At 49.3% G+C, this 27,632-nt stretch overlaps 9 protein-coding genes across 10 annotated transcripts; 1 reads left to right on the top strand and 8 right to left on the bottom strand.

The window, feature by feature from the left end:
• Nucleotides 1-515: 515 nt before the first annotated feature.
• LOC6550226 (protein CutA homolog) lies at nt 516-1,313 on the bottom strand. Its single transcript, XM_001978158.3, is given in 2 exon segments — nt 516-1,052; nt 1,054-1,313. Coding segments are annotated over 2 exon segments (615 nt in total). The 5' UTR covers nt 1,185-1,313; the 3' UTR covers nt 516-568.
• Nucleotides 1,314-1,524: 211 nt separating this feature from the next.
• LOC6550227 (putative vitellogenin receptor) lies at nt 1,525-8,194 on the bottom strand. The gene is made up of 5 exons (XM_001978159.3): nt 7,605-8,194; nt 6,998-7,411; nt 4,378-6,927; nt 1,894-4,319; nt 1,525-1,824 (listed from the first exon to the last, which is right to left on the bottom strand). The coding sequence occupies exons 1-5, from the start codon at nt 7,978-7,980 to the stop codon at nt 1,654-1,656; spliced, it is 5,937 nt and encodes a 1,978-aa protein (XP_001978195.1). The 5' UTR covers nt 7,981-8,194; the 3' UTR covers nt 1,525-1,653.
• A 1,293-nt stretch (nt 8,195-9,487) lies between these two features.
• Nucleotides 9,488-10,301, top strand: LOC6550228 (prisilkin-39). 2 transcript variants are annotated; one of them, XM_001978160.3, is made up of 2 exons: nt 9,488-9,599; nt 9,768-10,301. In XM_001978160.3, the coding sequence occupies exons 1-2, from the start codon at nt 9,512-9,514 to the stop codon at nt 10,148-10,150; spliced, it is 471 nt and encodes a 156-aa protein (XP_001978196.2). In that variant the 5' UTR covers nt 9,488-9,511; the 3' UTR covers nt 10,151-10,301. The 2 variants fall into 2 exon arrangements, with proteins under 2 accessions (XP_001978196.2, XP_026837842.1); XM_026982041.1 differs by having other exon boundaries at nt 9,498-9,608; nt 9,791-10,301.
• Nucleotides 10,302-11,117: 816 nt separating this feature from the next.
• LOC6550229 (flocculation protein FLO11) lies at nt 11,118-12,260 on the bottom strand. The gene is made up of 2 exons (XM_001978161.2): nt 12,166-12,260; nt 11,118-12,110 (listed from the first exon to the last, which is right to left on the bottom strand). Exons 1-2 carry the CDS (start codon nt 12,166-12,168, stop codon nt 11,118-11,120), a joined length of 996 nt encoding a protein of 331 aa, XP_001978197.2. The 5' UTR covers nt 12,169-12,260.
• A 1,424-nt stretch (nt 12,261-13,684) lies between these two features.
• Nucleotides 13,685-14,268, bottom strand: LOC6550230. Its single transcript, XM_001978162.3, has one exon. The coding sequence runs from the start codon at nt 14,223-14,225 to the stop codon at nt 13,869-13,871; it is 357 nt and encodes a 118-aa protein (XP_001978198.1). The 5' UTR covers nt 14,226-14,268; the 3' UTR covers nt 13,685-13,868.
• Nucleotides 14,269-15,654: 1,386 nt separating this feature from the next.
• Nucleotides 15,655-17,173, bottom strand: LOC6550231 (cuticle protein). The gene is made up of 2 exons (XM_001978163.3): nt 17,073-17,173; nt 15,655-16,956 (listed from the first exon to the last, which is right to left on the bottom strand). Exons 1-2 carry the CDS (start codon nt 17,073-17,075, stop codon nt 15,691-15,693), a joined length of 1,269 nt encoding a protein of 422 aa, XP_001978199.2. The 5' UTR covers nt 17,076-17,173; the 3' UTR covers nt 15,655-15,690.
• Nucleotides 17,174-18,625: 1,452 nt separating this feature from the next.
• LOC6550232 (calphotin) lies at nt 18,626-20,285 on the bottom strand. The gene is made up of 2 exons (XM_026981759.1): nt 20,189-20,285; nt 18,626-20,104 (listed from the first exon to the last, which is right to left on the bottom strand). The coding sequence occupies exons 1-2, from the start codon at nt 20,189-20,191 to the stop codon at nt 18,638-18,640; spliced, it is 1,470 nt and encodes a 489-aa protein (XP_026837560.1). The 5' UTR covers nt 20,192-20,285; the 3' UTR covers nt 18,626-18,637.
• Nucleotides 20,286-23,048: 2,763 nt separating this feature from the next.
• Nucleotides 23,049-24,101, bottom strand: LOC6550784 (collagen alpha-1(III) chain). Its single transcript, XM_001978165.2, has 2 exons — nt 23,648-24,101; nt 23,049-23,593 (listed from the first exon to the last, which is right to left on the bottom strand). Exons 1-2 carry the CDS (start codon nt 24,081-24,083, stop codon nt 23,049-23,051), a joined length of 981 nt encoding a protein of 326 aa, XP_001978201.2. The 5' UTR covers nt 24,084-24,101.
• Nucleotides 24,102-25,359: 1,258 nt separating this feature from the next.
• On the bottom strand, nt 25,360-26,387 carry LOC6550785 (cuticle protein 16.5). Its single transcript, XM_026981761.1, has 2 exons — nt 26,289-26,387; nt 25,360-26,154 (listed from the first exon to the last, which is right to left on the bottom strand). Exons 1-2 carry the CDS (start codon nt 26,289-26,291, stop codon nt 25,495-25,497), a joined length of 663 nt encoding a protein of 220 aa, XP_026837562.1. The 5' UTR covers nt 26,292-26,387; the 3' UTR covers nt 25,360-25,494.
• Between the last annotated feature and the right edge of the window lie 1,245 nt (nt 26,388-27,632).

Genomic DNA, 27,632 nt, shown 5'->3' on the forward strand with positions numbered 1-27,632 from the left:
CTTTCGTTACACTTTCGTCTCTTCCTTTCTAATTTAAGTTATTTTGGCTTACTCACAAACGTGACTATTAAGCTTTAAAATACCGGTTTTAGAATTTTTTAAATAGTGATATTTCGGTATCTTTCGGTGGGCATAAAACAACATAGTTTTGCCACGCGAAAAGCATTTTCTTTGTGGTTTTTGGTCTATTTAGGTTGAAGTTTATACATGACGTAAGTGTAGAATTGATTTCTTTTTGGTTTTGCTCTGAGTTTCCACAAATAATAAATAATACATTAAAATTTAAAAAAAAATGTGATTTTGTTACATTTTGTTTTGTCATGTAACGATATTTTAATTGTCGTGTAACCGCGTAATAAGATGTTCGGCCCCAACGCAACAATTAATATTTATTCAGATAGGAACCAAAAAACAATAATATAATAAAATGTTTTGCTTTTCAGACAAATTACCATCTAACAAAGAGTGGCAACACTCGAAAATGCCGCCCTTGAGAATATTTGAAAAATAAGCAGTTTGCTGCCTTAGATGAGCGTTTTATTTCCATTAAAGGGATTACAAATTCGATTTAGTCTTGGCTCTCGACCTTCTTAGGCACCGTCTGTGCGATCCAATCGAGATACGGCGGATTGCCATTCTGGATGGGCAGCGAGATGACCTCGGCTACGCTGTAAGGATGATTCTCGCGGACGAACTTGCTCAGGTCGTCGATGCGGCTGGTGCGCGTCTTGACCATCATCAGATACTCGGAGTCCTCGTTGATCTTGCCCTCCCACATGTAGACGGAGTCGATTTGGGGCACAATGTTCACGCAGGCGGCCAACTTATGCTCGATGATGCTGCGGGCCAGCTTCCTGGCGGACTCCCGATCCGGCGTGGTCACAAATGCCACCGAACTGCTGCCCGCCTGGTAGACGAACTCGCCGGCTGCGGAGGATCCCTCTGCCGCCGCCGCCGCCGCTGGTTGGTGGTCGCCCATCTTGGAGCAGGCACTGGAAGTGGAATTGGAGCTGGTGGCACTGGAAGAGAAGCAGCTACTGTGGCGACTGCTCGCTGTGGCGACTGCTCGCTGTGGCGAATGCCGGCGGAATTGCGATGGCGGTGGTGACGCTGGCAGCGATCAACAGGCTGCGCACCAGCGACCAGCGAAAGGGCAAGAACCTTGCACAGATCCGATATTGCATTCAGATGCACTTTGCACGGCGGAAATCAAGACAATAAATACGAATTACAATACACAACAACGATGTGCTACAGCCGGCGACGTTGCCAGACTGCCAGCCGCTGGAGATGAGCGCTCTGGCTACCTTCCCGCCAAATGCGGCAGCTTCGAGTGCGACGCTTACATTAGGGCTGCTGCGCACGAGCCAAGTGTGGTTAACAGGTAAGCAGCATTTTAAGTGTGCATGTTAAGTGTTTTTAAGGGAAAAAGTATCCTAACCGATTTAAAATATTTTTAGGAAAATCTTTAAAAAACTTTTTTAACTATCTTTTGCCAACATTGAAAAAATAGAAAACAACTGATTTAGTTTTTGATATTTAGCCATCTTTATAAACTCCAATCACCGATTAACATTTAAATACAATATCATTTAAAGCTACAATAAATACATAGAATAATAAACAACGAACAGCGAGAAAACATTTCCTCATTTACGACACAAATCGTGCATTCGCATCATTGCCTGCGTAATTTCCGCCGAACTGTGCTGATCTGGCTGATTTGGCGGCATCGTCGTCCACGTCAGCCACCAGGATGTTCGGCACCTGCCGCCCAGCTCCGCATTCTCCTCCGCCACCGTCCAGCGAGTGTAGGTTGCTTTCCTGTTGATCGGAGGGGAATGGGAATCATCACATATCTTCCGCGGCCTTCTGACCCGACTGCGTACTCACTCTGGGGCTCTCGAGAAGCAATTCCTGAGCCATCGGATCGCCGGACGTCGCCTGCCGCGGCCGGAGCAATCGCTGGAGCGCGTTCGGCACACTAAACTGCTGAGCCGCGAACGAGGACGAGGCGCTGGTGGTGGTGAATGTGTCGTTGCTGCCGCGGCTGGATGCTGTGCCCGTTTCCGAGGCGAAACCGACTCCCGCCTCGGCGCGTTCGTGCTCCAGGAATCCTTTGGTGCCGGCGAGCGTCGCCAGCGGATTCTGGAAATGCATGTTAATGTTGAGATCCGTGTGGCCGCGCTGCCGGTACTGATAGTACATGTACCCGAGTCCGGCGATCAGTGCTCCGGCGACCAGGATGAGTAGTGCCATCAGCCAGTGAATGTGGCCGGTATGCTCCTGCTCCAATTCCATGCTGTTGGCCGAACCCAATACGGCCACCTCATTGCCGGAGCCATGGGGACACCGCTCGCCTTCGGCCACCAGCCGATTGGCGCACATGCACTCGTAGCCGTAGTCCGCCTGCAGGCACAGTCCATGGCAATGGGCATGGGCGCAGGGATGCGACGTCTTCTGTGGCTGACGCGACTTGCCCGCCACCACAATGTCCTGGGCGTTTAGCACGTTCAGGCTGATCTTGTGACAGATGCGGGATCCGTAGAGGGCACACTGCACCGCTTCCACGGAGCCCAGGTTCACGATGAAGGCATTATTTTCGTACACACTCAGCCCGGACGGGTGCATCAGAGCGTTGGACTTCTGCAGCATGATCTCCGGACGGCGCAAGGTTCCCATTTTTAACCTATAGCTAATCCTCTCCAGGGTGCGTGCATGCTGGTCCACAAAGTACAAGAGCTGCTGGTGCGGATCGGTGGTCAGGGCTGTCATGAAGCTCTCGCTGCGCTGCAGCAGCATATCCCTGCGACTGCCGTCCAGCCGGGCCATGTGGATCTCGGAGCTCGTCTGGCCATAGCCCTCGGTGCGTATAACTATGTAGAAGATCCTGCCGTGGTAGCCATCCGCAGCCAGATGCTTCACGTGCTTGGGACTCTTAACGTGCACTATTCTGCCGCACATGCGTCCCTCGAAACTGCACGCTTGGATCTCCTGCGCCCCACTCAGCACATAAACATTTCCAGTGACCCAATCCACGGAGAGTTTCGTCGGTGTCGGCAGGCCCAGGGCCCGCACAATCATCTTCGTTTGCAGATCGATCTGGTAGATGATGCCTTCGTCCTCGGCGGAAAAGTAGCCCATTTGCCGGTGCATGTCCACGTCAAAACCAGTGATCCGAGAATCATTCGCCGACCAGGCCACATTGAGCATTACGGGTTGTTCGCTCAGGTTGCGCACTTCGTTGAAGCTGCTGAAGAGCAGGGTGGCGCCGGACTGAAGGCTCTTGCAGCTAACCCGATCCTGGCGCAGCATAAAGTCCGCATGGCACTGGCACTGGAAGCCGCCGAGGGTGTTCTCGCACAGCTGGGCGCATGGCTGCTGCTCCTGGCACTCGTCAATGTCCAAACAGCTCTTCTGATCCGCGTCCAGGCGATAGCCATCGAAGCAGGAGCACACGGCGCCGGCTGGCGTGGCGCGGCACTTGTGCTGGCACACCTGGCGACCCGAAGCGGATCGGCAGGCGGTGGCGCATTTGGGACCCTCGTCATGGCCGTTGGTGCAGTCCGGAAAACTGTTGCACACCCGCGACAAGTCCACACACTCGCCGTCTTGACAGTCAAAAAGATGTGGCCGGCAGGCCCGACTCGAGGTGCTCCATGGCTGAATCTGGCTCTGATTGTGGTTACCCTTTTCCAGTTCGCAGCTCAGCTCGTCACTGCCGTCGCCGCAGTCCTTCTGGCCATCGCAGCGGAACTCCCGCCGTATGCACTCTCGACCGGAGCGGCACTTGAACTCATAGATGCTGCACACATCACCGCAGTCGGCCTCATCCTCGCCGCGGGGACACTCAGCGGTGCCATTGCAGCGCACCGCAGACGGCAAACAGATCTTTAGATTGCTCGTGCATTGGAACTGGTCCTCCGTGCAGGATATGTTCGCCGTGGATGAGTCCGTGCCGCAATTCAGTTCGTCGGACTTATCGCCGCAGTCGTTGTGGCCATCGCACACCAGTCTCCGGTCCAGGCACTGACCCAGCAGACAGCGGTGCATGTCCGGTGGACAGGTGCGATGGGCGCACTTGTCGTGCTCGTCGGATCCGTCGCTGCAATCGATCCGCCCGTCGCACTCCCAGGTGCCCGCGATGCAGGATCCGCTGCCGCACTGGAACATTCCCTGTTCGCAACGCGATGTCGCCTCGCACAGCATCTCGTCGGAATTATCGCCGCAGTCATTGGTTCCATCGCAGACCAGGCTCGAGTCCACGCACTTTCCATTGTCGCAGGCATGCTGATGGACATGACACTTCTTTGTCTTGTCTGTGGAGGAAGTGTTAGACTTATTCGTTACGACCCAAGTGCTTCTCGATTCGCTTACCGAACATCTCGCAGTGCTGCTCATCCGAATGGTCGTGGCAATCCTTGCGGTTGTCGCATCGTCGCTCCTTGTCGACGCACTGCTCCCCGCTGTGGCAGGCGAACTGGCTGGGCGAGCACATAACCTTCGGCTTGCGACGATGCTCCTCGTCGCAGTTCATCTCATCCGAGTTGTCCACGCAGTCGCGTCGTCCGTTGCAGCGGTGATTCATTGTGAGGCACTCGCCACTGTGGCAACGGAACTCACAGTCCAGAGCCTCCACGCAGGTGCGGTTGCCAGCATCACGGTAAACGAATCCGGCCGGGCACAGGCAGATCGAGTGGTAGGGTCCCTCGCCCACACAGATGTGGGAACAGCCGCCATTCTGCAGCTGGCAGGGATGCGATTCCAGGGCGGCGGGCGAGCTGGCGGCCAGCGGGATTCCATTAGGCATGGCCACGGGCACGTATGGCAGAATGGCGGCGGGATCGCCCTTCTCCATTACATCGATCACCTTTCGGGGGCCCATATTGCTCTTGTGCGTCCAGTAAATCCTTGGCGTGCCCAATTCATTCCAGAACAGATCGTGATGCACCATGGCCAGGCTATAGGGACGCCTAAGTTTGCCCCGGAAGATTTGGCTGTGCGGCACCTTGTAATTTGAGTAGCTAATCCTGCCCAGATCGCTGTCTGACCAGAAGAGCGTTTTGGTCTCGTAATCGGTGATCAGCTTGATGTCATCATCGCCCAGATCGTCCTCGAACACATGGACCTGCTCGCCCTTGCCGCTCAGCGGTATCTTGTCGATGTGGCTGTGCCGCTTGGCCTTGAGCACAACATACAGGTAGCCCTCCGCGGGCATGACAGTGAGCCCAATGGGCACCTCCTGGCCCGGAAAGAAACGGATCAGGGCACGGTGGCGCGTCTGCAGGGAGAGCATCTCAATCGCACCCCGCTCCATATCCGCCCAATACAGATTCCTGCTCAGATGGTCGAAGGCCAGGGCACTCACATTGCCCAGATTGGAGCGGACCAGGACGTTGGTCTCGTGGTGCTCTGGCTGAAACTCCAGGATCAATCGCTGGTCATTGTCCGCTATAATCAGGCTGCCATTGATGCGATTGTAGACCATTTCGTTGATCAAGCAAGGCAGCGTGTACGACTTGCTCACCTGGTGGCGGCCAAAGGCGGTGTGCTCGACCTCGAGGAGGGCCTGGCCCAGGCCGATGAACAGCCGTTGGCGCTTCTCCATCAGCATGCAGCGCTGCTGATCCGGCGCCAGTCGCATGCCATCCGGACAGGCGCAGCTGTGACCACCAATTTCGGGTTCGGCCAGCAGGCACAGGTGCGAGCACTTGGCATTTTCGCAGCCATGGGAGGAGATGGGCTGCTTGGCTGGATGATAAATGTGCACGGCGTAAATGGTACGATCCTTGGCCAGTATGCGGTGATCCTTGCCGGAGAATTTGTGGCAGGCATGCACACTTTTCGTTGCCCAGTCTGACCAGTACAGCTGATCCTCGAATATGGCCAGGCCATAGGGATGCTTCAGCATGCCGTCCAGCACCGTGCGCCGACCAGTGCCGTCGGGTCGAACCGTTTGGACGCTTCCTAACTTGGCATCCACCCAGTAGATTCTTTGCTGGTGCATGTCCAATGCAATCCCATTGGGCCACTCGATGTTGTCGCTGACAATGGGCCGCGACCGACTGCCGTCCATGGATGCGCGCCCTATCATCGGCTTTTCGCCCCAATCCGTCCAGAACATCAGGCCCTTCTGGGGCCAAACAGCCAGTGATCGCGGCTGGTGGACGTCCTGGGTGACCAGCACGGCACAGTTGAGGCCATCGTTCGAGCACACGGCTATATGCCGCATTATGTTGTCCGAGAAGTAGATGTTCTGCGTCAGCCAGTCCACAGCCAGGTCCTCTGGCGCATCCAGGCCCGAGGTCAGCAGGATCTCCGCATGCGAACCGTCTCCGTTTGCCTTCACAATGCTTTCCGCTTCGTTCTGGATGTTGGTCCAATAGATGTGGCTGCCATCGTAGGCCACGCCAATGACCTTGCTTAGATTCCCGGCCACCTGGTAGACATGGTTTCGCACGTTATCCTCGTGCAGATGCATTCCCATAATCGTCATCTGAGTGGTGTACAGCAGAAGGGGCTGCTGTTCTATGGATCCGTGAACGACGGCGCGACACGTGCGATTATCCTTGTCCGGCAGATAGCCCGCATCACAGACGCATCGATAACCACCCGATGTGTTCTCGCATCCCTGGCTGCACAGATCATCTTGCTCCTTGCACTCGTCAATGTCCTCGCACTTGTCCTCGAATTTGGCCAGCCGGAATCCCCTTGGGCAGATACACTCCGCTCCGCCGGTCGGCATCATGTGGCACTTGGATCCCAGAACACAATTCTTCCCATCGCAGCCCGGCTTGGAGTGGCAAAGCTCGGTCTCATCGCTTCCGTCGGAGCAGTCGCTGTGTCCATCGCACACTTCGCTCAGCGTCAGACAGGTTTCCTGGTTCCGGCACAGGAATTTACCCTTCTCTGGCTTACACAGATTTTCTTAAAGAAGGGAGAGTCGCATGGTTAAACAATATCCGGTTTGAAGTATTCAAATAGGACTGTGACTCACGGCATCCTCTTTCATCGCTTCCATCGCCGCAATCGTCCACGCCATCGCAGACCCAATGCTTCCGCCGCAAGCACCGTCCGTTGTCGCAGAGGTGTCCCTCGGCGGAGCAGGTGGCCTCCGCCTGCTTGCAGCCGGCCACCTCGTCCGACTTGTCAGCGCAGTCCGCCCGGCCGTCGCACATAAAATCAATGGGAATGCAGGTGCGATCCTGCTCGCACATGAACTCGTACTTGCTGCAGTTGCGCATGCGATGAGCGGTGTCCCCGAATCGAAATCCCGGCCGCACCGGGCAGTTGAGCTCATCCTCGCCGCCGGGACAGTTGTCGATGCCGTTGCACATTAGTTCCGCTGCCAGGCAGGCTCCGTGTGGCTGGGCACACGGGAACCAATGTGGCGGTCGGCACAGTCGGTAGTCTGGATATCCGGTATGTAAAGAAGTTAATATGGTATAATTTGAACATTAAGAAGAAATTCCAAAGCACGTTTTTATAATGGCGATAATGGTGTTGGAGTATCATGAGGATGGAGTATCTCTAGCTAGGATTGCCTAACCCGCGAACTCAGGAGCACTTAGGAGCATAACCTATCCTGTTCCACCCATGCTCACCGCAGTCCAATTCATCCGAGCTGTCCTTGCAGTCTCCGCGTCCGTCGCACATCTTCGCCTGTAAGATGCAGCCGCCGTCTCTGCACTGGAATTGTCCCGCATTGCACCGCGTGTCCTCTGATCCCGGCGTGCCGGCAGCAGTAGCACCGCAAAGGCCAAGGAGCAGCAGCAGCGAGATGGCCACGTGGCGTCCATTGAGGATGGGATGTGCTCGCTGGCAATTCGCGTAACCACTGGACGACTGAGAGCCACCACTGGTGGGGTGAGCGCGTGTCTGCGAGGTTAGGTTGAATCCTCGCGGACTGACGGTCATCTTCGGGCTCGCTAGCCGGATCCTTTGCTCGCTGGGGGGCACCTGGTGCTCGGCCTGGCACATTCAACACGAAACACACACAATATTTGCACGATAATTAACACGCAGGACTGCTGAACTAAAATTAAAACGGGAACGGAAATCAGAAAGTGTGGCTTGCAGCTTGGAAAGCTGAAAGCGAATTGAACGAGGAAAACCGTTCGGTTCCAGTGGATGACGTCGATCGCAGGGCTTTGGAAAAACACCGTTATTTCAGTGTGACCAGATGCACTGCACACCGTACAGACTGGGTAATCATTTAACTGGTATTTAAAACGAAATATTTTAAAACCAAATTAAAGCCAAATTTAAAAACTGGGCAGTGCTTATTTAGGAATTTTCTTCTTTGCAAATCGATGATAGCCCATGTGTATGCAATGTACAGATGACAGTAGTAAGTCACAGCAAAACATTTTGGCCATTAACGCGCACATCAATTTGTTGCAGTGTATGCTAAATAGCGCACCTGGGTGGCAACGCCGTTCGCCATCCACTTAAAAACTTGACCATCAAAAGTCGCAAAAGGATTGCACCAAATACAGCGTGATTAATTGCCTGTTCATGATGTCAGTGGGGACTGGAAGATTCAAAAATCAAATTATTGCAGTGGGAAACGACGGGATCCGAAACACAAAAAAAACATTTACCCATTTGGATGACCCATTGCAACAATTAATAACGGTTATGCCGCGAGATTTATGAGCAACGACATATAAACAAGACCGCACCGCGAAATGTCATAAAAAATCAGAGACAAAACCCGAATTGCTGAATTGCTTAGAAACCAGAAGAGCACTCACAAATTTGTATAATTAAGGAAAAAAAAGAGTGCGAGTTCGACTTCACACGCGGTAGGGGGCGTGCCGCACTCGTAAAAACAAAACTGACGCGAAGCCAAAACCAAATCTGGGAATACACTTGCAGAAATGAACAGGTACATTTATGCAGCCATTTTACGCACTTCATTTTTTTAAATAGGAGTTTTGAAAGTAAGTTTGCACATACGCACATATAGACTGAAACCTCATATCACATAAAATCGAACAATGTTTGCGTGCCTGCTAAATATTTGCCATATTAAATGCTTACAATACTACTATAATACTTACTACTCAATTCTATTCCTAAATCATAATCTCCAAACATATTTGATATATTAAAGTTACCTTTTTTCATTCTAGCGATACATGCAATGCACTTCAGTATCCGCTTAGATCTACTACACTAGATTTTCTCCGTGTGCATGAACTGTATTAGGCGAACGTGGTTTTTCCACGGCCAGACAATTTGGGGCTTCTATGCCGGATGAGTCGTGGGACATCGAACGAGCCGCGATGACAAGCGAACATGACGAACTTCTCGGAGCAGCTGGGACTTCTATGGAGTCTATGGAGTCTTCTCTGCCGTCCGGTTGCCTGCTGCCTGGCCCGTTGAGTAATGGGCCCTGTCCGCCGACATGTCCGCCGCGCCAAGGCGTTAAAATCATCAGTTGTAAAGTATCTGGGGTGCACATCGCGATTCGAGCTTGGCAGCGTATAAAAACTACACTCGGCCGATGGATCAGCAACAGTTGATCGCCAGCGTCCACCCGGTGCATACACAGCTACAAGAACCCCAATCCGTCCCAGGATCACACCGAGCTTCTCAGAATGGTAAGTGCTCAAGACGTTTCGAAAAATAGGCCAAACGATTTTCTGAATTTAAATAGATATTTCAACCATGTTTTTATTGTTATAAGTTTATTATTCAGAACATATTGTTGCATGCTTTAAGCCAGCTTCTGAGTGACTCCGCATCCCCGGTGTCTTTTAATCCCACGATTCCATCTCCGCAGAACTCCGTCACCATTCTTGCCATCTTCGCCGCCTCCCTGGCCTTCTGTGCCGCCGATGTGTCTCACTTGTCGCGCAGCTATCTGCCACCGTTGAGCGGCGGCTTCTCCTCCGGATACTCATCCTATCCGTCGTACTCGAGCGGCTCCGGCTATTACTCGGGCGGCGGCGGCTACGCCTCGCCGATCATCTCGTCCAGCTACAAGAACTACGCGGTGCCGCAGTACACCACCTATGCCACGCCCTCGCGCGCCTACTTGCCGGCGAATGCGGGCTACAGCGGCTACTCCGGCTACTCGGGTTACTCCGGCTACAATGGCCTGGACACCAAGTACGGCAGTAATGGTGGCTACGTCTACTAGGCGCACACAGTGGTGACGCGAATCCAATTTCTGGAAGGCCAACAGCAATGGAGCCAGCAGACAACTATATTCCTCTAATCTTTTTTCTCGGCTAAGCAATTTTTTTTAATGGCTACTAAATATTTTCGAATGCTTAATTACGAATAACAAATGTCATGATGTATTTACTTGGAGGTGGACTTGCTTGTTTTCTAAATTCCTCATTGGAGATCTTCAAAGTTGAAATTTGTTGGAGCTAACGGAGTTCACGCCCAAGCTATAATTTGAACAAGATATAATGCTATAGTCGAGTTGCCCGACTATCAGATACCCGTTACTCAGCTAGTGGAAGTGCAAACCAGAAATTTCAACATTTTGTGGAATATCGGTAAAAATTTGGGAGAAAATAATAAAAGGAAAAGCAACTTACAATTTTTTTAAAAATGTCGGTGTGAGAGTTTTGTTTTAAGAGAAGATTAAGATAAGTTGAGTTATGGAGTTTAGAACTTCAGACTTCGGACTTTTTTAAATTTTTTTGAATTTCTACATCATACATCAGAAAAATTGCAAAAAAATAAAACAAATTCCAAATTTGAATGCAGATTTGAACATTTTGAGGTATGCCACTATAAAATCAGATTAAGATAAGTGGAGTTGGAAGCGTGTAAAGAGTGTAAAGGGTATGCTAGACGCGTTTAAAAGTATGCAACAGAGTAGTGGAAAGTGTTTCCAAGCAATAGATCTAAGTTTTCCTCGCCCTTCCTTATCCAAGTAAGGGGTAGCTAATAGTCGCGGCATTTGGTATTGGAACCAAGTTAAATATGGCATAAGATAGTATAGAAGTATTAATTAATCGCAGTCCCAATCCATTTAATTGAAGTAAACACTCAAATAAGTACTTGTATGCCTTCTTAACTTTATTTGATTGAATTAAAAAAAAAAAAGGGTACAAAATGTAATATAATCGTTATTTTTCGCAGTGATCCTCCTAATGCTTCAGACGGTACTCGTATCCTCCATTGGATGCGTAGGAGCCGGACTTGTGTCCAGATCCGAAGCTGGATCCAAAGCCAGATCCGAGCCCAGAGCGCAGACCCGATCCTTGGAGCAATCCATGGCTGGAGCCAGATCCGAATCCGTGGCCAGATCCCGAGCTCGATCCCGAGTAGCTCACTTGGGAGACAGCTGGGGCGGCATAGGTCCTGCTGGAAACGGATGGAGCGGCATACGAACCATGGGAGAGCGATGAAGTGGAGTACGACGATCCGTGGGATACCGCTGGGGCGGAGTAAGTGGTGGCAGCCGGTGCTAGATATTGCCTGGAGGGAGCGGCCACTGGAGCTGAATAGCTCGTGCGGGAGGCGGCTGGTGCGGAATAGGAGCTGTAGGATGCAACTGGAGCTGAGTAGGAGCCGCTGGAAACTCCCGAGGAGGAGTAGGAGCCATGCGACACGGCTGGAGCGGAATAGCTCTTGTGCGACACGGCGGGAGCGGAGTAACTGCTGTGGGACACTGCTGCTGGTGCTAGGTACTGCCTGGATGGAGTGGCCACGGGAGCGGAGTAGCTGGTGCGCGAAGCGGAGGAGTACGATCCATGTGATACGGATGGGGCGGCGTAGGAGCGGGATATAGCTGGAGCGGAGTACGAGACGTGGGATGCAGCTGGTGCGGAGTACGAGACGCGGGATGCAGCTGGAGCGGAGTACGAGACGTGGGACACTGATGGGGCGGAGTAGGAGGAGCCTCCCGAGCTGAAGCCACTATGCGATGCAGCCGGAGCTAGGTACTGCCTGGAAGGAGCTGCCACGGAGTGGGACCTGCGGGCATAGGTGGCCGCAGGAGCTGCATAGGATCCCGAGGAGCTGGACGCCGCTGCACTGTATCCACTCTGGGCACCCACTTGCGGCGGCAGATAGGTGTTACTCAATGGTGTCACCAGGCCCACGGTGGCCAGAGTCAGAACCAGAATGGCAATGGAGTGCTGCAACATACAGCATTCGGGTATGTTTATATTTAACACTTGTATATGTACTTACCATCTTAATGGACTTTGGGCTTCAAGCGTTTTCTAGCTGCTGTTTCAGCGTTGGGGGAAGTGGAACTGATGGCACAACAGAAGTGAGCCGACACTTTTATAGGAGACTTTAGACCCCAAGCAGCACACACATAGGTGTGCAGGTGAGTACAAATCTTTCAATCCCCGAAAGACGCACACACCAAATAGGAAAAAATAATGAAAGAAAACGAACTGAAGCGCAAAAAACAAAAAAGCAATACCATTAGAACGCAATGGAATGGGGCGGCAAGAGTTAGTGGTGTTGATGATCATAGTTTCGCTGGCTGCTGCTGGCACAACCAACACTGGCCTGCATGGCAGGGGTTCCGAGTGCTTACTGATAACTTAAGTATACCCAAATGGTGTAAGATAATGCTCAGATATGTGGAAAGCAACCTCAGCTTACTGGGTTGATATCTGTTAGATACAACCAAAACAAGTATCTAATACTTCGTATTATGTGGACTGATTCAAAAACTTGCTGCACAGTGCATAGTGAAGAATGGCGCGATAGGAGGATGTCGTAGACTCTATTTATTTGACCGTTTATTTTTAGCCCTGTCCATTTCGGAAGTCGCCGAAAGTAATTAATGATTCGCCTTGCCGCGGGTGAGAAGTTCAATCCCGGCTAATACAAGCCCCAAGACGTTAGCTAGCTCACAGTTCAGCGACTGGGGATCGGATCGCCATGGATTGAATTGAGTTCTTATGGTGTTCATGCAATGCAGGCCCGCATCTGAAAGCCGCGATTAATTATAATCCGCGGATATCGGGCTTGATGTTCAGGCAGTACCCAATGTTTTTGCGTGTACCCAAGTGTTTATGTCTTTGGCGTGCGTTTATACAATTAAAACAAAATGCCAACTGAAGAGGAATTAACAACAAACAAAAATGGCCGAATACAGAAGAAGAAACGGGGTGATATGATCGTTGTGGATGCTCAGAAATTCCCTTGTAGGTCTACATACATATATGGTCATGCAATTTGCATGCATAAAAATGTCAGAGTCATTTGGGGGAATTTCTTGTTGAACAATTTATCGCCATAGCTGTCATAATGAGCACTTAATTTACTACCTGTTTCTTGTTGTCAATGAAGCTTGACTAAGGCGATTATGAGAAACCATATGAGGGTATGCAAATACCAACGCCTAGACTATTTATTCTAGGAAGATGCATTCGATGTTGTCGGTTACGAGATCTTGGTATTTTGGTATATTGGTTAGGAAAATGTTTTTGAAGAGTGCCATTTCCTGCTTCCCGAAACCACCATACCCGGTTCAATTAGGGTATGGACATTTTCAAGATGGCAAAAACACGACTTGGCTTTGAGCTGCGTACTTGAGTAAGGTGAATAGTTAATGTGGGTTGTTCGCCAGCTCACTTTTGATTGAGGATCGGTTGGATGGAGTCACCTCAGCGCAGAAAAGTAGTTAGTTCTCGAATTCTTCCTGTGCATTGAATCACCCATTTGCTTGGTATTAAAGGAAGTGCTCTGTTGTTATATTTTTGTTCAGTGAAAATGTGTAGCGTGTGAAGGTCAAGACAATTAATTTAAGCGGGCTTAAATTAAACATCTGCTGGGTTAGTTTTTCAAGATATCATCGAAATTGCGTGAAAGAATGGTTCTAAGTAATTTTGTTTCCACTACTTAATTTATTTTGAAAAATACCCTTAAATCAATTAGGTCTTCGACTTTTGGGCCAGCTCCTTGGCATAGGCCACGAACAGGATGTTGTGCTTGCTGGCCACCGGCTTCCCGTCGTCCTGGTCGTGCCGCACCTGCAGGGTGTCCGAGTCCAGGGTAACACTGGCCACCGGCTGACCCGGTTTGAGGTAGTAGCTCTGGCCCAGGGATGTGGGTCGATGCTCCGTGACGAAGTGGTACCGCATCGGTTCCATCTCCTCGATGACCAGCTTGGGTCTGCTGGTGGTGGCGGTGCCGAGTGTCGATTCCATTTCGGTTTGGCTTACGGGTTGGGCGCCAGTTGTTGCTAGCAGCGCCATTGCAACGATGACAACACTTGACTTGGTCCACATGGTTGAACAGTTCGTATCCGAAATGCGTTTCCTGCTGCGGACGAGGGCTCAATGCGTTCCCGATCCGATCTGCAGCATCCTTTTATATCCTGGCCTGCAGGAAGTGCCCTCTTTCGCCGAGTTAATGGCCTGATTCTTGGGGATCTCATCGCTGAGATCTTTCGATGGCTTTGCCTCACCGGCAATGTGCGCCCTGCTCTCGCTTTGCGCATAACAAGTTTTTGGACATTAACCCGATTTCGATTTATATATATTCGGATATGTATATGTCGGGTGTATATAATGCACACACGGCACTTTGGCCCATTCACAAGAGAAACCCCGATGAGGCAGTGGAAAGAGCCAACAGAAATGCAAATTCGGACATCCAATTCGCCATATGGGGGTATATATACATCCGTATAGGGTATAGAGTGGGACTCGCCTGACAACAGACACACATTCGCATTGCCAGTTGCACGATCTTGGTGTTCATTTGGGTTTTGTTTTTTTCCCACCTCGATCCGTATAATTAATAAGCTCGACTTTTAATGGCATATAAATGTTTGCTAGACGCGTTTATTTATCATTTTGCTTGATATACGTGTACGTATTTATGAGTTCTCGAAGCCGTTGCTTCCTCTATCGCAAATTCTCAGATTTGTATAACATTTTGCTAGCACATTTTCATGGGTGGTAAAGTCATAAATTGGATTGCAATAATGGTCTAGAGACCGTTGACTGCTTAATTGGCCAGCAGATGTGATGCGGCGATTTTATGACAATTTGATGGGACTTAAAGGAGACAAGGTGAAATTTAAGTGGGTTTCACTTATGGTTGTTTAAAAATTGATTTGCAATTTTTGGAAGCTGTGCCATAAACTTAATTACTGAAATATTATCCAAAAATCGTGCTTTAGCCTAACTATCTATTATTTAAAACCAGGTCTTAATTATACGAGGAATCGAATCTGCGGTTGCCGAATTTTACGGTTTTTTAATTTAAACAACATCTAAATTGCATAGCCATCTGCAGGTATTGTTTCCAAATCTAAGGAATATCTAAAATATGTTGTTGTCTTTTCAGAACAATAGGTGTAATTTAGTTTGTTCCCGGATATATGAAATCGCCATTAAGCCTCCTTATGTCTGAATAGCAACTTAGAACTGGACAAACCGGAAAAGTGCTGGATTTTATTATTGCAAAGAACTAGGATTAGGTCAGCAATATGTAGCATAGATAGAAGATTGAGCATATAAAAGTTTATATTAAAAGTTTAAGTCATACAAAACCTAATAACCAAACGCCAAATGCCAAGTATTTCGATTAATGAGAATGTTTGGTAATCGTGTCGTCTAAAAATGCATTAAATGGTATATTTTTAGGTGTAAAATGAAAGATTTCTCTGTTTTAAGCATATTCGATTTATTGTAAGAAAAAAAAAGGTTCTCGTCGTATGATTAGCTTCGTTTTGGGATGCAGTCTTTAGTAGACGTATCCGCCGTTGGAGCCGTACACGGTGCCGGAGGATCCGGAGTAGCTGCTGACCACAGCAGGAGCGGAGTAGGTGGACACGGCTGGGGCGGAGTAGGTCTTGACCACAGCGGGGGCGGAGTAGGTCTTGGCCACCACTGGGGCGGTGTAGGTGGACACAGCTGGGGCGGAGTAGGTCTTGACCACGGCGGGAGCGGTGTAGGTCTTGGCCACAACGGGAGCGGTGTAGGTGGACACAGCAGGAGCGGAGTAGGTCTTCACAACAGCGGGAGCGGTGTAGGTCTTGGCCACAACGGGAGCGGTGTAGGTGGACACAGCAGGAGCGGTGTAGGTGGACACAGCAGGAGCGGAGTAAGTCTTGACCACAGCGGGGGCGGCATAGGTCTTGGCCACAACGGGAGCGGTGTAGGTGGACACAGCTGGGGCGGAGTAAGTCTTGGCCACCACTGGAGCGGTGTAGGTGGACACAGCAGGAGCGGAGTAGGTCTTCACAACAGCGGGAGCGGTGTAGGTCTTGGCCACCACTGGAGCGGTGTAGGTGGACACAGCGGGAGCGGTGTAGGTGGACACGGCTGGGGCGGAGTAGGTCTTGACCACAGCGGGGGCGGTGTAGGTCTGAGAGTATCCGGACACGGCAGGCGCAGAGTAGGTGGACACAGCAGGAGCGGAGTAAGTCTTGGCCACCACTGGAGCGGTGTAGGTGGACACAGCAGGAGCGGAGTAAGTCTTGGCCACCACTGGAGCGGTGTAGGTGGACACAGCAGGAGCGGAGTAAGTCTTGGCCACCACTGGAGCGGTGTAGGTGGACACAGCCGGGGCGGAGTAGGTCTTCACAACAGCGGGGGCGGCGTAGGTCTTGGCCACCACAGCGGGAGCGGAGTAGGAAGAGGAGGAGGAGACAGCTGGGGCGGAGTAGGTGGTCTTGGTCACCACTGGAGCCACATAGCTGGCAGCGGGCTGCTCGTAGGTCTCCTCAGCGGCGGTCTCAACGGCGGCCTCGACGGCAGCTGGAGCGGCATAGGTTTCGCTGGTGTAGGAGGCAGCTGGGGCGGAGTAGGACTCGCTCTCGTAGGTGGTGGCAGCGGCGACGGGAGCCACGTAGGTCTCGGAGGCGGCGGCCTCGACGGGAGCGGCCTGGTAGGACTCGTAGCTGGTGGATGCAGCGGCCGACTGAGGAGGCAGGTAGGTGCTGGCCAGGTGGCTGACATCGGCGGAGGCCGCGGCCAGGAGGGCGAGCGAGAGGATGGCGAAGAATTTCTAAAATCGATTGGAAGCAGCAATATTTAGAATCTCATTTGGCCAAAAGAGTTCCCTGTATTCCGGGTATTCCGGTGCAGGAGCGGAGCAGGCTCACTCTGAAATCTGAAGCTTACCATGTTGATGGGACCGAAGTTGTGAGAACACTAGTACCTTCTCCACAGCCAATCCGCCTATTTATAGTCACCGAAAATGTCTGGCCAACTTGATACACGAATGTCAAAAGGCGCTACAAAAAACCAGAACAAAACGCAGACCGATGGCAATACAAACTATATCGTCCATACCCAAAAACCCGACATTAGAAAATAAAAGAGCCATAATAACGAAGCTTTTCGTCTGCGAAGCTCATTAGTCGCCCATAATATTCCGACTTTTCTCTGTTTCACTCCCCTGCTGGTTTTGGTTCTGTTTCTGGTTATGATGCCCATTCCCATTCCCATTCTCATTCTGAATCTAAATCCAATTCTGCTCGCCGATCGGAGATGATGATGTTGTTGATATACTATACATGAGAAATGGCAAACACGGGCTGTACGAAACTCGTTATCGAACTCCATTCATAAGACTCCGTCCTCCGTCTTACTTACCCATCATCCATCAAAGCGGAATCAGCGTTTTGCAAAGGCAATGTGTTACATACTCGTACATCCCGGAGGCCTTGAAGAAGAGTAATATTAACCGAGTTCTGGGCAGTTACTACATCAATCATTGGCGGGGAATTACCCGGAACACAATGGCTTACTTTGGGGAAACTGGTATGGAAATAGCCTGAAGACGTACCCCAGATCTCTTGTCCAGTTCTTTGGTGCCCCTTGTAACCTTGTAACACAGTAAAGTCATATTTTATATATTTATTCTTGTTCCCGTTCTCTTGTCATCTAACAAATTAATTATGATACTATTTTTAATTCTTATGAGTCCAGTAATTACACTTTATTAATTGCCGATCGAAACGTTAATAAATATCAGCAGCTTCGGTATTCGATTCGGCTATTAGATGATAATGTATCTAATTGATAATTTATTATAATTGAAAACCGCTTTGGGTTGATTTCAAAATTGGTGGCTTAGCGCTTGGCGAAATGGTCATAATTCAAGTCCCACATTGAAGATGAAGTCTAGCGATATGTACTGGAATTAAACGATTTATTGGTAATATCTTGGTATTTAAATGGCAAAGGAATCCTGAAGTCTCTCAGTGCAACGAAACTGAACAGTAGTTTGGAAATAAATCGTTCAAATTAGTTAAAAGCGATTGTTAATAAATCTTTTTCAGTGGTACTTCTTCCCAACAGCGCGGGATCTCTTCAATTGATCCTCATAGCAGTGCCATTGGACATAATCTGGGTTTCTGGCTATCGTATCCATATCCGTATTGTAAACAGTGTTGCTGAAGCAACTATACGACCGGTTTTCATTTCCAAGTATTGCTCAAAATCGCTCTGAAATAGATAATCTGTTTATACTCACATGGAATGTCTCACCACTTCCCCCTTTCTTTTGATATATTTAAATTAAAGCCCATTTTATATAACAAAAACAATTTATTGATTAACAATAAGGTACTAGAAATTGGCTACGTAACACTAAGTTCAGCTGAATCAGCGCTTATCGTGGAGCGTGGAATCCCCAACTCGATGCGAGTTCGGACCTCCGCTGGGGTCCTTTCACGGGCATCCTACTTGTACAGGTAACCACCGTTGGCGGCGTAGCTGGTTCCGATCTCCTCGGGACTGGAAACTGGAACTGCCTGCTGGGGAATGGCAGCTGGAGCGGGCTGGGTGTAGGTCACCTGCGGTTGCACCACTGGTGGAGAGTACTGCACAATGGGTTGGGCTGGCTGTTGGATTTGGATGGGGGCAGCGGATAATAAGGAATGTTGCAGCTGAACTGGGGCAGGTGCTGGAGCTGCGGCAGGGATAGCAATTGGAGCCGGAGCGGGAGCCGAGATCACCACGGGTGCTGGAGCAGGAAGGGACACCTGAACCGGGGCTGGAGCTTGCTGACGAGTCTGGAAGGAGGTACCACTGTACCGAGGAGAAACGGGAACGGGAGCAGGAGCGAAGTAACTCTGCTCGATCACAGGGGCTCGCTGAATTGTCTCTTGAACCACAGAAGCTGGAGCGGAGTATGTCTGCTGAACCACTGGGGCAGGAGCTGGAGCAGAGTAGCTTTGCTGAATCACAGGAGCGGGGGCTGGAGCGGAGTAGCTCTGCTGAATTACAGGTGCCTCCTGAACCGCTTGCTGCACCACTGCAGCTGGAACGGAGTAAGCCTGCTGAGGTACTGGAGCAGGAGCGGAGTAGGTCTGTTGGACGACTGGAGCCGGAACTGGAGCAGAGTAAGTCTGCTGAACGGCTGGGGCAGGAGCACTGAAGAATTGTTCCTGAACTGGAGCTGCAGCCGGAGCAGGAGCGGAGTAAGTCTGCTGAGCTACCAGAGCAGGAGCGTTGTAGACTTGTTCCTGGGCCACTAGAGCGGGAGCTGAATATGTCTGCTGCACTGCCTGGACAGGAGCGGAAGCGGTGTAAGTCTGTTCCTGTACAACTGGTGCGGGTGCGGAGTATGTCTGCTGGACGACGGGAACAGGAGCTGGAGAGGAGTAGGTCTGGATCACCTGGTGCTGTTCCTGCACTGCAGGAACTGGAATTGCAATTGGAGTGATGGTCTCCGGCTGTGGCACAATGGGCGCAACCACTGGCTCCGGAGCGGGCACAAATTGCTGGATAGGAGTGGGTGGTAGATAGGCGTTCTTCACCGCCGTCTGGATGCCAATCACCGGCTTGGGTGCTTCATAGATCACCTGCGGAGCCGGCTGTTGGATCTCTACGGGTGCAAGTGCGGGAGCTGGAGCGGAGATTATCGCTGGAGCAGGTGCTGGAACGGAAACTGGAGCTGGCGCTGCTGCACCCTGATACTGCTGCTGGATGGTGAAGCTAGCCAGCGGCACCGACGCCTGAATGGACTCCACATGGGGCTGGATCTGCGACTGGATGTGCTGTTCCAGCTGAGGCTGCACCAACTGCTGGAAGCTCGGCGCAGCGGACACCTCCTTGGCCGGCAGAGGTGGCAGATACTGGGCGCCCGGGCGTCCACTGACCACAACCAAGCTGAGAGCAGCCACAACGACAAAGGCAGAGGGTTTCTGGACAAGAGACAAAAGCGCGACATATCACTTGGTAAATCACTTGAAAAAAATAAATGAAGCGAAATTGAGATGGCCACTTACCATCTTCACTGGGGTCACTAATCTGAGGAAGCTAGAGGTGCACCGAGCGAACGTAACCGATTAACTGATGACCATCTTGGAGACCCCGTCTGCATTTATAGTTGGCAGCTTCCCCTTAATTGGTGCGATATGTCTCTATGCCAGATGTTACAAATACCTTGGCGCGGGGGGAATGCTAATGCAGATGGCCAACAATGAAATCATGCAAAACACATCTTATTTCGGTGCGGATTATTAAATGGCCAAAAGCACGACTCACACCGAACACTCGCCAACGACTTCGTGCGATAACAAACAGCCCAAATTGGCCAAATACGTCCAAGTTTTTATGGTGCATTTTTAATTTTCTCTCAGGACTCAAAATCTATTTAAGGCGCACTTCACAGGGGACCAAAAAAATGTGTAAGTGTTAATCTAAATTATAGGAAAATATTTCTTGTTGAAATATACATTTTTTGGTTCCATGTAAACAGATTAATACGTACCTTTAAAATCATATATGTCATCATTTTCCTATTTCGCTTTTTCCCGATTTTCTGTACCACAAATCATTTTCTCTCGGTGCATCTATGATGAAAACAAAGCCCAAATATTTATCATTCGCTTGCCGGCTCGGATTGTGTCCATCTGGGCAATTGACACCTTGGCACTTTAACTTAAGTGCATTGCACTTCTGCTTTTAGCTGGTTATACAAGTTACATTACCTGAAGAGATGTGTGCGGATGAATTAGGGATTCCTCTTTTACATTAGCAACTGGTAATAAACTTGACTGAATAATAGTATTTATTGAACTAAATTTGCCTAATAAAATTATACATATTTTGCTGTTAGGCAAATATTATACATTTGCAACATTTTTAAAATTTATTAGTTAAGTGACAACATTCTGAACACAAAAGCGTCTGAGATTTTTCCTGTGACTTGTCCATTGTTTTAGCTGTGTGTTTTGAATTTATGGCAAGATGTTTATCGTGTAAGGGCCCATCTGGTTGATTTCCCAACTGCATACATATCTATAGAGATCTCATTCGGTGGCAGAAACGTGTCCAACCTTCGGACATTTTAAATGGGCCATAAGTTATTGGTAATCAAGGGCCCCCGTTTGTTTGGCTGGATCTCGACATGGATTCGATACGATTCATAGGCATCTCGTAGGCGTGTGCCAGAGATTATGATGAGCGATTTCCTCCGTTTTGTATCATAGCCATGCTACACGGATCTTCGCCTGCACCAGGTGTTCCAAGCTCAAAAAGCGCACAAAGAGCGCAGAAAAGTGACAAATTGAAAACAAGCCAAGTTCGGAGTCCACAAAAGAAAATGTCAAATTGAGGGCCTCTGACAACCGCGGGCACAGTCTGCCTTAATTATGACTAATTGCTGTGCGAACAGCCTCTATATTTAAAGCTGTAGCCCACGATCGTGATGAATATTCAGCGAAGTCCGGATCCGGCGAAAATTGTAACAAACTGATGAGCTTGGATTTGGATAAGTCACCTTCGATTTGCACACGCAACGAACGAGGGGCTAAGATACAAAATCCAGATACAGCACAAAATTTAAAATCAATGATTCAACCGACGTGTTTCTATTATTTTTTCCAACACTGTATATACTATATATAATTATACGCACTCCAGACCAAATAACCAAACGTTTATTCAAATTATGGCATGGTATATTGCTATTATGATGTGGTAAATATAGCAAAACATTAGACAGGAATGAACACTAAATAAAAGACAATCAACAAGTGCGTAGTACTGATGTTAGATGATGCGTGTCATAAAGGTGACAAAAGCGCTGCCAAAAGACAAAAACACATTTCTTAGCTTTTGCCATTCCCATAAAAAATATTATAAAGACTTTTAATGAGTTTACTGAATCGCAGGTAACAATCAAAAGCCACATCAATAATTCAGTGGAGACATAAAAAAAAAGCTGAATAGAAAATCAATTCGGGCTAGTTGAAGTCTATAGACTTTTGAAACGGGTGACCAAACATGGAAGTTGAATACGTCTGGTTTTAAACTATTGAAAAATCCCCTTTTTGATAACCATCTTAAGTCCAAGAAAGACGTTAATTATCATACATGTATGTTCTTTAGGGGGAAACTCTTTGACGTCGGTAACTGGTTTGCCAAATGAAAAATATGGTGAAGCCAAAAATAACACAGATGATTCTTGAATTTTGCTGAGATTACAGGGATCATTAACTTAGTTCGATTAAGTTTGCCCTTTGAAGGGCAGCTTTTTCTACTTCATCTCTGTGACGTCAAGCTTTGAAAACTTGTATATAAATTATTTGTTTTTAAGTTAGATTTCCTTTGGAATTTCAATAGGAATTAGGATTAATTTTTAATGAGCCCATGCATAGTTTCTACTTTTATTTGCACGTGTATTTTAATACTTTGACCATTTAGTTCGGTGCTAATTCCATCCAGAAACATCAAAGTTCAATAAACCTTTTGGGACTCCGCGTGTTGATCGTATGTATATAACGTGTGCATAATTATCGTAGGACTCGGTTCTGGTCCACACCCAAGCCACCAATCATGTTTTTTATTTCAGCCTTCTATCGCCTTGTATTGACTGTTGAAAACAACACATGTAGTTTATGAACCCAGATGTCTGGCCAGGCAATATACATATGTGTCCATAACGGCGATAGATCGTCTCGTTTATGGTTATCAGTCAGTTGTGGCGAATATTTCGATTAGCATACAGACAATTGTTTTGTCTGTCCGCAGTTTTATGGCCACCAGAGCCAACCAATAAATAAAAACACAGGCGCAAAAAATACAAATCAAAATATGGATCATAATTTATAGCGAACTTGTTTGATGAACTCCCCCATTGGATCACTTGGCCTTCTTATAGACGTAGCCGCCGTTGGTTGCGTACACCGTATCCGCCACACTCTTGGGATCATCGGCCAATGGTGGTGCCACTACCGTCCTCTCACCGTCCTTTGGCTGCTCCTTTGCCGACTCATCGGAGTAGCCCGGCGGAGCGGGTCCACCGAATCCGGGTCCGAATTGCTGGTATGGATTCTGGCCGGGCACCGGTCCGCCGAATCCCACGGGCACATTGAATCCTGCGGGACTGGGTCCTTGGAAGGGAGCTTGGGCATTTGTTAGGGGAAGTCCCTGGCCTGTCAGGAGCTCCGGTCGATATGCGGATCCTTGGAAGGGTCCTCCCTGTGGGGGGAAGTTTCCTCCTGGGAAGTTACCAGCTATTCCCTGTGGCCCGAAGGCACCTCCCTGTGGTGGGAACGGTCCTGGCTGTGGTGAGAAGGGACCTCCCTGCGGTGGGAATCCATTGCCAGGATTGCCAAGTGGGAAGCCAGCTCCTTGAGGGGGGAAACCGCCCGCCTGGGGAAAGCCACCTGCCTGGGGAAAGCCACCTGCCTGGGGAAAGCCACCTGCCTGGGGAAAACCGCCGGCCTGGGGAAAAGTACCTCCCTGCGGACCGAAAGGACCACCACCCGGAGGCAGTTGGAAGGCCGCATTCGGAGGACCCGCCGGGAATGCGCCTCCATTGGGATAGGCCGAGGGCACTGGGCCAATGCCGCCTGGTCCGCCTGGTCCGCCTCCCTGCTCGCCAGGACCACCGCCGAAGCCGAAGAAAGGTGGATAGATGGGCAGGGGGAAGTTTGGAGGCTGGGCAGGCTGCGGTGGAACGTTGCTGCCCGTGGGAATGGCATAGCCCGGCGGCAGGGGCAGTCCACCCGAGGGATAGAACCCAGATGGATCCTTCTGGACCTCCTGGCCGTCAGCAGACCGTGTGGATGGCTCCTGTTCCGCACTGGGCGGTATATATTCCTTGGACAGGTGACTCACATCTGCGCGGATCAGGGGCAGAAGTAGGACCACAATGGCCAATGGCTGCATCATCTCGAGCTGCGGTTTGATCTCTGGGAGCTTGCACGGCGACGGTGGCTATGTGGGAACGGGCTCCAAATCCGCCATATATAAGACGGCATATCAACATATTACATAAATTCGCAGCCGGCTCATTTCACTTTCCCATTTGGCGGACGGAAATCGCTTTGCATCATCACAAAGGTACCATAAATAGTCGCGAATGGGTTGATCGAAGGTGCGAGGGGAGCTGCCAAAAGTGAACTATAAAAATTAATTTAGCGGCCGGATTTTACATAAATACACTAACTCCCGAAATCTAATGTCAATCTGCGCATCGCACACAGAAAAGAGGCGATAATGAAAAAGATTCATAAAAGAAAAAATAATGGTACAATTTTATGTGATTTAGATTCAAGTTCTTGCTCACCCGGAAGCTGTATACTAAATGTTAGAAGTTAATACCTGTGGTCTTGACTAACCACACGAAAAACATCGAGCAGGATGGTTTTATTTAGTATATTAACTTAAGACTTAAGGAATTGTGTCCAAATGTCTTTAAAAAAGTATCTGTCAGTTATAGTTTTTGAGATATTTAAAAGTTTGGTGTTGAAGCTAAGGAAACTATCAAGTTTTATGCTACATTTACACTAAAAGCTTTTGGAAAATGCTTGAAATAGTCGCAGCTTCCAAGTTTCATCAAAGCTGCAAGCTGTTCATAAAAAGCCCAGCGGCTTAATCAAAGCTTCACATTACATTGTAGCGCTAATCGTTTTTTTAACATTGATGCGTGTTAAATGTTTATGTTCTTGTCCGACAGGTTTAAGTGTCAACTAGTCAAAGAACTAAGCTTTCGTGTATTAAATTCACTAGATTAATGACTTATGCCAATAAGTCTTCTTTACTTTGTATGGACATATCATTGATGAACTTAATTATATGCTTATAGCCTCATGCAGTGGCTCCTTTTGTCTACTTTTAAGTATTAAGCACCAGTTTCATACATATTTATAGTTCCACCAACCACTTGCTTTGCAAGTCCGGTTTTGATACCAAACGCGCACGAACCGCGCCCGAACCGCGCCCGAACCGCACCAAAACCGCAGCCAAACCGCAATCAAGTCGCGCGATTCTGGTATCCTGCTAAAGAATTGTGATATTAAGAGAATATGGTCACCTATGCTATGAAGTGCTGTTAAATATATGTTGAACTTATGTTTAAAGTAAATTGTCAAAGGAAATTATTATCCCAAACGCATATTTCTTATGAAATATTGAAACCCATTTAAGAAAACATAGGTAATTATTCGGATTATTGAAGTTTCGGTTTATTTTCGTTGTTAACAAAGATTACAAAACAAAAAAAAATATATGGTTATTTTGGGCAGTTTGTATTTATGTACACTCTTTCGTGTTCAGTTGCAGGCCTCTTCGTTCAAGATCCCTACTTCTTGTAGACGTAGCCACCGTTGGAGCCGTACTGGGTGCCCACATCCACGGAGGAGGAGGAGTAGCTGACGGCAGGAGCGGAGTACGACTGGACGGCAGGAGCGGAGTAGGACTGGACAGCAGGGGCGGAGTAGCTGACGGCAGGAGCGGAGTACGACTGGACAGCTGGGGCGGAGTAGCTGACGGCAGGAGCGGAGTAGGACTGGACAGCTGGGGCGGAGTAGCTCACGGCAGGAGCGGAGTAGGACTGCACAGCTGGGGCGGAGTAGCTGACGGCAGGAGCGGAGTAGGACTGCACAGCTGGGGCGGAGTAGCTCACGGCAGGAGCGGAGTACGACTGGATGGCAGGAGCGGAGTACGACTGGACGGCAGGAGCGGAGTACGACTGGACGGCAGGAGCGGAGTAGCTGACCGAGGGAGCCGAGTAGCTAACGGAGGGTGCGGAGTAGGTCCTCTGGACGGCCGGAGCGGAGTAGCTCTGCACGGGAGGCAGGTACTCGCTGCTGGGGGCCGCGTACGACTGCTGGATGGCTGGAGCGGAGTAGCTCACCGCGGGAGCAGAGTAGGAGCTCTGGACGGGGGGCAGGTACTCGTTGCTCAGGTGGCTCACATCGGCGGCCACGCAGGCGAACAGGGCGAAGGCGATAAGGAATTTCTGCAAGTAGGACAACACACTTCACATTACAACACATAATTTGGAAAGCACCGTAAAAAAAAGTTTCAAATCAATTGAAAAAAAAATATTAAATGGTTCCTCGTTTCAGGTGGAACGTGTAATCCTTCACTGACCATCTTGAGTTGAGGTGGTTGCGTTTGGAAGCGACTGTGCTGGATGAGCTAGAGGCTGCGACTGATGCCTGTCCCTAGAGCCGGCTGTCAATTTATAGCTGCCGGCCGGCTCTGAAGAAAAGCCCCGGTTCGGACCGAGCCCGTTCAACTGCAGCGGCGGCACAAGCGTCAGCCGCCGTGGAAGAAGAAGACGAGCGGCTCGAGCGGCTCGAGCGGTCAGCGGACCAAGAAGAAGCCGCCGCAAAGACGTCACCATGAAATCAAGTCAAACAGCAGGTTGCGGTGCGATTTCGCAGCCACACACGAGTAAGTTGACAGCTAATTGTCAAAATCTTCAGAAATTGAAGTATTTGCAATTAAGAAGAACATTTATAATTATTTCTACAACAGCGGGTGGCTTTTATCATGTGTGCGACATTCAATTGGAAATACTTGTACATAGCTAAAAACTAAGACATTTAAGATGCAACCTTGTAAATTTGTGCCCTGTGAGCTGATCACTTACTTAAGTCCGAAAACTGCATTTGCGAAAATAGTTACTTGAAGCTACAAGTAAGCATACGTTATTAGCAGCGCTACATTGTTATATGCTTTTGGCAGTAAAGTGGCTAAAATGGCAGCACTAAACTGGGCGGGGGTTTGGAGCATATATGGCTAAACTAGCAAACGAAAAACAACATAATCACATAAAAATTAAAATTAAATTCAACATAAAACCGAACGAAATCGCACATGCAAACGGGTTTGCCTCATCTACGATATTATATTTTTTCCATTCACGCAACGGGTTTTTAGGCGGGTGAACTACTTTGGGACACCTTTTTCGTGGGCTCTTCAATCTGGCTCATTAGCGTGGGGCTCGGGGTGGGGGGTGGGGCGCTTGTGCGGCACAGAGATAACAACAACAACTGAGGGGTTCCACTAATTAACATTCAATTTAACACATTATACGCCGCGCAACCATTTTTCTCGTTTCAGGCGCTCATCTCTGGCTAACCGCAGAAACGCAGAAATGGTCAGGCCCAAAATGGATCCATTTGCAGAGATCCATGTGGCCTCGTTCGAGACACTCGCGCAGATTAATGGCCCACAGAACGTCGTGTTTGGGCAGCAGCGCCACACTCGCACTTTCTAAAAACCCATAAACACAAAAGCCGTCAGCGGAGGAGATGGCCGGCAGAAGATGGCCTTGAGAACAGCCGCCTGCCGCAAGAGTTACGAGTTCCCGAGCGGGCCTTACATAATAAGCAACAACTTTTACTTGCTGCCACATCCACTGCCCGTGAACTTGAAATGCTGCACAGCCAGAAATTTATGCCCCCACATCAATTTGCATAATTTCCA

The sequence above is a fragment of the Drosophila erecta genome, unplaced genomic scaffold (assembly GCF_003286155.1).
Source record: "Drosophila erecta strain 14021-0224.00,06,07 unplaced genomic scaffold, DereRS2 tig00000126-arrow-pilon, whole genome shotgun sequence".
Lineage (NCBI taxonomy): Eukaryota > Metazoa > Arthropoda > Insecta > Diptera > Drosophilidae > Drosophila > Drosophila erecta.

Excerpts from the sequence above, each read along its gene's own strand:
- LOC6550227 (XM_001978159.3), bottom strand. The coding sequence starts at position 7,980 with ATGTGCCAGGCCGAGCACCAGGTGCCCCCCAGCGAGCAAAGGATCCGG. Across the intron at positions 6,928-6,997 it reads AAGCGATGAAAGAGGATGCC|AAAATCTGTGTAAGCCAGAG; the intron begins GTGAGTCACAGT and ends CCCTTCTTTAAG. Across the intron at positions 1,825-1,893 it reads TGCTTCTCGAGAGCCCCAGA|GAAAGCAACCTACACTCGCT; the intron begins GTGAGTACGCAG and ends TCCGATCAACAG.
- LOC6550228 (XM_001978160.3), top strand. The coding sequence starts at position 9,512 with ATGGATCAGCAACAGTTGATCGCCAGCGTCCACCCGGTGCATACACAG. Across the intron at positions 9,600-9,767 it reads CCCAGGATCACACCGAGCTT|ATCCCACGATTCCATCTCCG; the intron begins CTCAGAATGGTA and ends CGGTGTCTTTTA.
- LOC6550230 (XM_001978162.3), bottom strand. The coding sequence starts at position 14,225 with ATGTGGACCAAGTCAAGTGTTGTCATCGTTGCAATGGCGCTGCTAGCA.
- LOC6550784 (XM_001978165.2), bottom strand. The coding sequence starts at position 24,083 with ATGATGCAGCCATTGGCCATTGTGGTCCTACTTCTGCCCCTGATCCGC. Across the intron at positions 23,594-23,647 it reads TCCTTTCGGTCCGCAGGGAG|GTGGCTTTCCCCAGGCAGGT; the intron begins GTACTTTTCCCC and ends TTCCCCAGGCAG.